The 8053-nt window shown below is 40.5% G+C and overlaps 1 protein-coding gene across 1 annotated transcript; it reads left to right on the top strand.

Moving 5' to 3' along the window:
• Positions 1-2523: 2523 nt before the first annotated feature.
• Positions 2524-5544, top strand: LOC127428981 (relaxin-3-like). Its single transcript, XM_051677685.1, has 2 exons — positions 2524-2949; positions 5055-5544. Exons 1-2 carry the CDS (start codon positions 2676-2678, stop codon positions 5393-5395), a joined length of 615 nt encoding a protein of 204 aa, XP_051533645.1. The 5' UTR covers positions 2524-2675; the 3' UTR covers positions 5396-5544.
• Positions 5545-8053: the final 2509 nt, after the last annotated feature.

Raw genomic sequence — 8053 nt, 5'->3', positions numbered from 1 at the left:
TGTGTATTGAGTGTGTGTGTGTAGTATGTGTGTAGTGTGAGTGTGTGTGTAATATGTGTGTAGTGAGTGTGTGTGAGTGTAGTGTAGTGTGTGTGTAATATGTGTGTAGTGAGTGTAGTGTGAGTGTAGTGTAGTGTAGTATGTGTGTAGTGAGTGTGTGTGTGTAGTGTAGTATGTGTGTAGGGTGTGTGTAGTGAGTGTGTGTGTATGTAGTTAGTGTGTGTGTGTGTGTGTAGTGAGTGTATGTGTGTGTGTAGTGAGTGTGTGTGTATGTAGTTAGTGTGTGTGTGTGTGTAGTGAGTGTATGTGTGTGTGTAGTGAGTGTGTGTGTATGTAGTTAGTGTGTGTGTGTGTGTGTAGTGAGTGTATGTGTGTGTGTAGTGAGTGTGTGTGTATGTAGTTAGTGTGTGTGTGTGTGTAGTGAGTGTGTGTGTATGTAGTTAGTGTGTGTGTGTGTGTAGTGAGTGTATGTGTGTGTAGTGTAGTGTGTGTGTGTGTGTGTGTGTAGTGAGTGAGCGCGTGTGTAGTGAGAGTGTGTGGAGTGAGTGAGTGTGTGTGTGTGTAGTGAATGAGTGTGTGTAGTGAGTGAGTGTGTGTAGTGAGTGAGTGTGTGTGTTGTGAGTGAGTGAGTGTGTGTGTGTGTGTGTGTGTAGTGAGTGAGAGTGTGTGTGCGTGTGTAGTGAGTGAGTGTGTGTGTTGTGAGTGAGTGTGTGTGTTGTGAGTGTGTGTGTTGTGAGTGAGTGAGTGTGTGTGTGTGTTCTGAGTGAGTGAGTGAGTGTGTGTGTTGTGAGTGAGTGAGTGAGTGTGTGTGTAGTGAGTGAGTGAGTGTGTGTGTTGTGAGTGTGTGTGTGTGTGTGTAGTGAGTGTGTGCATGTGTGAGTGAGTGAGTGTGTGTGTTGTGAGTGTGTGTAGTGAGTGTGTGTGTGTGTGTGTAGTGAGTGAGTGTGTGTTGTGAGTGAGTGTGTGTTGTGAGTGAGTGTGTGTTGTGAGTGTGTGTGTTGTGAGTGTGTGTGTGTGTGTAGTGAGAGTGTGTGTGTAGTGAGTGTGTGCATGTGTAGTGAGTGAGTGTGTGTAGTGAGTGAGTGTGTGTAGTGAGTGAGTGTGTGTGTTGTGAGTGAGTGAGTGTGTGTGTGTGTGTGTAGTGAGTGAGAGTGTGTGTGCGTGTGTAGTGAGTGTGTGCATGTGTAGTGAGTGAGTGTGTGTGTTGTGAGTGAGTGTGTGTGTTGTGAGTGTGTGTGTTGTGAGTGAGTGAGTGTGTGTGTTGTGAGTGAGTGAGTGTGTGTGTGTGTTCTGAGTGAGTGAGTGAGTGTGTGTGTTCTGAGTGAGTGAGTGAGTGTGTGTGTTGTGAGTGAGTGAGTGAGTGTGTGTGTAGTGAGTGAGTGAGTGTGTGTGTTGTGAGTGTGTGTGTGTGTGTGTAGTGAGTGTGTGCATGTGTGAGTGAGTGAGTGTGTGTGTTGTGAGTGTGTGTAGTGAGTGTGTGTGTGTGTGTGTAGTGAGTGAGTGTGTGTTGTGAGTGAGTGTGTGTTGTGAGTGTGTGTGTTGTGAGTGTGTGTGTGTGTGTAGTGAGTGAGTGTGTGTGTAGTGAGTGTGTGCATGTGTAGTGAGTGAGTGTGTGTGTTGTGAGTGAGTGAGTGAGTGTGTGTTGTGAGTGAGTGTGTGTGTAGTGAGTGAGTGTGTGTGTTGTGAGTGAGTGAGTGTGTGTGTGTGAGTGTGTGTGTGTTGTGAGTGAGTGAGTGTGTGTGTAGTGAGTGAGTGAGTGTGTGTGGAGTGAGTGTGTGTGTTGTGAGTGTGTGTGTGTTGTGAGTGAGTGTGTGTGTTGTGAGTGAGTGTGTGTTGTGAGTGTGTGTGTTGTGAGTGTGTGTGTGTGTGTAGTGAGTGAGTGTGTGTGTAGTGAGTGTGTGCATGTGTAGTGAGTGAGTGTGTGTGTTGTGAGTGTGTGTGTTGTGAGTGAGTGAGTGAGTGTGTGTGTAGTGAGTGAGTGTGTGTGTTGTGAGTGAGTGAGTGTGTGTGAGTGTGTGTGTGTTGTGAGTGAGTGAGTGTGTGTGTAGTGAGTGAGTGAGTGTGTGTGGAGTGAGTGTGTGTGTTGTGAGTGTGTGTGTGTGTGTGTGTAGTGAGTGTGTGTGTGTTGTGAGTGAGTGAGTGTGTGTGTTGTGAGTGTGTGTGTTGTGAGTGTGTGCATGTGTTGTGAGTGAGTGTGTGTGTAGTGTGTGTGTGTGTGTGTGTGTGTAGTGAGTGAGTGTGTGTGTGTGTAGTGAGTGAGTGTGTGTGTAGTGAGTGAGTGTGTGTGTGTGTGTGTAGTGAGTGAGAGTGTGTGTGCGTGTGTAGTGAGTGAGTGTGTGTGGAGTGAGTGAGTGAGTGTGTGTAGTGAGTGAGTGTGTGTGTAGTGAGTGAGTGTGTGTGTGTGTTGTGAGTGAGTGAGTGTGTGTGTGTGTTGTGAGTGAGTGAGTGTGTGTGTGTGTGTGTGTGTGTGTGTGTGTGTGTAGTGAGTGAGAGTGTGTGTGCGTGTGTAGTGAGTGAGTGTGTGTGTGTGTGTGTGTGTGTGTAGTGAGTGAGAGTGTGTGTGCGTGTGTAGTGAGTGTGTGCATGTGTAGTGAGTGAGTGAGTGTGTGTGTAGCTGTACAAATTAGTGTTGTGAGAGTGACGTCGGTGTGTGTGTATATAAAGTGTGTGAACTGATGGCGAATCACCAGAAATCAGCAGCTTGTGAAACTTCAACAGTCTTCAGACTCTCGTTCATCTGGTTTCTTGTAAAGTTCGTTGTTATTGTACTTTATAAAATGTCTCGAGTGTTTTCAGCGCTTCTGATAGTGTGTGTGTACGGTGTGTGTGTGAGCGCGAACCGGGTGGAATTACCGAGAGATTTCGGAGTGAAACTGTGCGGGCGCGAATTCATCAGAGCTGTTATATTCACCTGCGGAGGATCCCGCTGGAGGAGAGAAACAGACTACAGTATGTACTTATAATGTATACATCGGCATCATATAGAAGCAGTATGTACTTATAATGTATACATCAGCATCATATAGAAGCAGTGTATGTTCTTATGTATACATCAGCATCATATAGCAGCAGTATATATTTATAATGTATACATAAGCATCATATAGCAGCAGTATGTACTTATAATGTATACATCGGCATCATATAGCAGCAGTATGTACTTATAATGTATACATCGGCATCATATAGCAGCAGTATGTACTTATAATATATACATCGGCATCATATAGCAGCAGTATGTACTTATAATGTATACATCAGCATCATATAGCAGCAGTATGTACTTATAATGTATACATCAGCATCATATAGAAGCAGTATGTACTTATAATATATACATCGGCATCATATAGCAGCAGTATGTACTTATAATGTATACATCAGCATCATATAGAAGCAGTATGTACTTATAATGTATACATCAGCATCATATAGCAGCAGTATATATTTATAATGTATACATCGGCATCATATAGAAGCAGTATGTACTTATAATGTATACATCGGCATCATATAGAAGCAGTATGTACTTATAATGTATACATCGGCATCATATAGCAGCAGTATATATTTATAATGTATACATCGGCATCATATAGAAGCAGTATGTACTTATAATGTATACATCAGCATCATATAGAAGCAGTATGTACTTATAATGTATACATCAGCATCATATAGAAGCAGTGTATGTTCTTATGTATACATCAGCATCATATAGCAGCAGTATATATTTATAATGTATACATAAGCATCATATAGCAGCAGTATATATTTATAATGTATACATCGGCATCATATAGCAGCAGTATGTACTTATAATGTATACATCGGCATCATATAGCAGCAGTATGTACTTATAATATATACATCGGCATCATATAGCAGCAGTATGTACTTATAATGTATACATCAGCATCATATAGCAGCAGTATATATTTATAATGTATACATCGGCATCATATAGAAGCAGTATGTACTTATAATATATACATCGGCATCATATAGCAGCAGTATGTACTTATAATGTATACATCAGCATCATATAGAAGCAGTATGTACTTATAATGTATACATCAGCATCATATAGCAGCAGTATATATTTATAATGTATACATCGGCATCATATAGAAGCAGTATGTACTTATAATGTATACATCGGCATCATATAGAAGCAGTATGTACTTATAATGTATACATCGGCATCATATAGCAGCAGTATATATTTATAATGTATACATCGGCATCATATAGAAGCAGTATGTACTTATAATGTATACATCAGCATCATATAGAAGCAGTATGTACTTATAGTCTAAAGAAAAACACCATATAACAACAGTATTTACTCAAAATCTATACTTCAACATCATATAGCATCAGTATGTACTTATAGTCTATAGAAAATCATATAGCATCAGTATGTACTTAATCTATACTTCAACATCATATAGCAGTTGTATGTACTTATAATCTATACATCAACGTCATATAGCAGCAGTATATAATTATAGTCTATAGAAAATCATATAGCAGCAGTATGTATTTATAATCTAAAGAAAAACACCATATAATAATGGTATTTACTCAATCTATGCAAATATGTTTTATAACAACATAGTGTATTTATAATATAATATGATATGTGTGTATTTATACCCTATAGAAATAATATATAATATACTAAAATACAGTAGCAATGTTCCTGATAGACAAAAACACATTTAGTCTATAAAAATATATTTTTAAAAATCTGCATTTGAAAACAGTAGGTATAATCCCGCTCAAAGTCATTCTTCAAAATTGTACAGTTTTATGACAAACTCTAAAAAATAAAAATAAAAAAGTGGCCAATAAAATTTAAAAGTCAGTTTTTGTATGTTGAGAGTTTTGGGAAAGTGTAAAATCACACACACACACACACACACACAAAAGGAAAATAAATGAAAAAAATGTAAGATAACATTTGACATTTAAGGCTGAAGTTAGTTCAGGTCAGAATGAATATGAATTAAGTATTTGTGATTATAATCCGGTATTTGTGTTTCTTTAAGGTCCGTTCACACTGGACTCGTTTCAGAACTCTGTGGGTACAGATGCTGATCTGATCCCGAGTGATGATGCTCCGCTGGTGTCTCTGTCCGAGCTGCTGCAGGTGATGAGCGCTCAAACACAGACAGATGACGAGAGGAGAGAGACAGGCGAGATGGAACCAGTAGACGGGGTGAGCGGGTGGCTGGCGGCACTCTTCTCCTCCACACCGTCAGGGGGCGCCAGAGCCTCCAGCGTGAACAGAGCCCGTCCGGACCGGAGGAAGAGGAACTTCTCACTGGGTTTGGCGGGAATGTGCTGTAATCAGGGCTGCACGAAAAACGACATAGGCCGCTTGTGCTGAATGATGATGATGAAGGACTCGACTCTTTAAACACTGTATATATGACATATATAATGCAGTTAGATCCGTACCTAATGCTTTCAGTTGTATTTATTTAAAAACTCTTTCCTAAGACTGAATAAATGTTAATGTCTTGATTGCAACTTTCAGATCTGACTGATTATTGACTTACACATTCAACAATCACCACAATAAGCCACAAGAGGCTGTGTGCTGAGCTGCATTGATCTAACAGTTTGAGGGTTTTAGGGACACACCTGTGATAAAATGACTGTAATGCATCTCGAGTTAATGTTATTAAAGAGCCATGAAACCCTCTGTTTCAGCTCTCAGCACAGTTTTGAAAAATGCGGACTGATGAGGAGTCGACTTTAGTATAGAATTTGACTCATTTGTTTGTCTTTGTGTCTTTACCAACAAGACGTTGTGATCGGCTCAAATCAGTGAATACTGTTCTTAATAACCTATCACATACAATCATTCATCATGTGCGTTTGAGTAAGAGATTATGTGCATGCGCGCAAAATAAAGAGAGGGTGACAGACTTCAAAAGATGAAATCTTTCGTAACTCTGTAGTACATCGATGAATGGGCCAGTGTTTAGGGAAGTCAATGTATTCTGGTCTTATCGGTGTGTATTAATGTGTATCAGGGTGTGTTTTTCACCCTCATCTATGCTGTTGACGATTTGTTAGAGGATTCATAATTTACGCATCACCCCCGATGAAATAAATTATTTTCGATTTAGCCTGTTTCTTGTTATTTCACCTCTTGAAACTGAATATTAAGTTATTGTTGCGCAATGTCTCTAAGTTGGACTCATTTGAACGGCTATACTAAACGTGCGCTGTTATAATATCAGGAGTTATTACAGGAGGAAGTCTTCGTCTCACTCATTTCAAAAACTGAAGAGAAAATAATTTATAGTGTGTGATAATGACTGAAATCTTGTGAGGGCTGTCGCCGGAACAAATGGAATGAGGAACACTTTATTATCAGAGATGCAAGCTAGTGATACACCTATTTCATAAATAACTGCACCAAAATATGTGAATTAAACCCACTGCTGTTTAATATGTTGAGGTCGAGTTAAAAAAGCTGCAATTTTTTAATTTTCACCATACAGTATTGACGATGACTACCACACCTGGAGTCGCGACTTTGAATCCAGGGGGCCTGGGTAGCTCAGTAGTAAAAGACGCTGGCTATCACCCTTGGAGTTGGCTAGTTCGCTAGTTCAAATCCCAGGGCGTGCTGAGTGACTCCAGCCAGGTCTCCTAAGCAACCAAATTGGCCCGGTTGCTAGGGAGGGTAGAGTCACATGGGGTAACCTCCTCGTGGTTGTGATTAGTGGTTCTCGCTCTCAATGGGGCGTGTGGTGAGTTGTGTGTGGATCGTGGAGAGTAGCATGAGCCTCCACATGCTGTGAGTCTCCGCGGTGTCATGCACAACGAGTCACGTGATAAGATGCGCGGATTGACGGTCTCAGAAGCGGAGGCAACTGAGACTTGTCCTCTGCCACCCGGATTGAGGTGAGTAACCGCGCCACCACGAGGACCTAGTAAGTAGTGGGAATTGGGCATTCCAAATTGGGAGAAAAGGGGATACAAATTTCACCATACAGTCTATTAAAAGCGGTTTTGCGTACTGTACCATACATTCTGAACATTCACATCCCATTCAAAACAGCTGTCCAAATGAATTATTTTCTTATTTGTTTACGATCACACACAGGCCCACGCCTGTTGATAATTATTGAAGCGAATCGAGCAAGAATAGATGTGTGATGTGTCTTTCCATCAGCATGGAAGTATAAATAATGTCCACGCTCTTACCAAATACAGCAAAATCTCATGCTTGCACCTGGCACCATAGGGTATGCAGTCCCTACCGACAATATTTGAAAAGTTTTTGGGATAATATCCAGTGGACGCATCATATATTCCATGCTTGACTGGATTGTGCAGAGCGGCCAAACAGCACGACACAGACCATAAAACCTGTGAGACTCTTAATTCAAATGAAACCGAGAATTTTCTTCTTTGAAACACTACAGAAAATGTTAAACATCTCATAATGCCAGACAGCTTCGACATTCTAAACAGCACTGACGAGGAATAGACGGGAAACAGATTTTACACAGGAGGAAAACTGATAACTTGGGCCATCATTCATGGAGCTTCAGACTTTATAGCCCTCGATTTGTAAGAATTACCACAGCTTAGACCATGAGTAGTTATTTTAATAAACTATTTAAACTTTTAAAAAAAATAGTTTTTAGTGCCACTAATGTGCAATCATGCATATGTTTATGTTTGTTAATAATGATAATGTTTATGTTGTTCCGGGTTGCGTTAAGACAGCGAGCCCACAGTATAAAGATATCAGGGGCACCCCTAGGTGTTTGTGATGAACATTTTTTTTATTGATTCATACAGACAACAAAGAAAAGCAAAACAGATATATACAGAATTAACATTTAACCCCCCCTATTAACCCTCGCCCTCCCCAACCCCACCCTGACCCTCAACAACATCCCTGTGGTCACACATGATTATAGACACACACACACACATACACACACAAATATATATATATATATATATAGTCTGGGGCAAAATGAAATTTGAGTGCCCAATACGTCACACATAAAACTCT

This window comes from Myxocyprinus asiaticus, chromosome 38 (genome assembly GCF_019703515.2).
Source record: "Myxocyprinus asiaticus isolate MX2 ecotype Aquarium Trade chromosome 38, UBuf_Myxa_2, whole genome shotgun sequence".
NCBI classification, from domain to species: domain Eukaryota; kingdom Metazoa; phylum Chordata; class Actinopteri; order Cypriniformes; family Catostomidae; genus Myxocyprinus; species Myxocyprinus asiaticus.
This window is presented reverse-complemented; position numbering and strand designations above follow the sequence as displayed.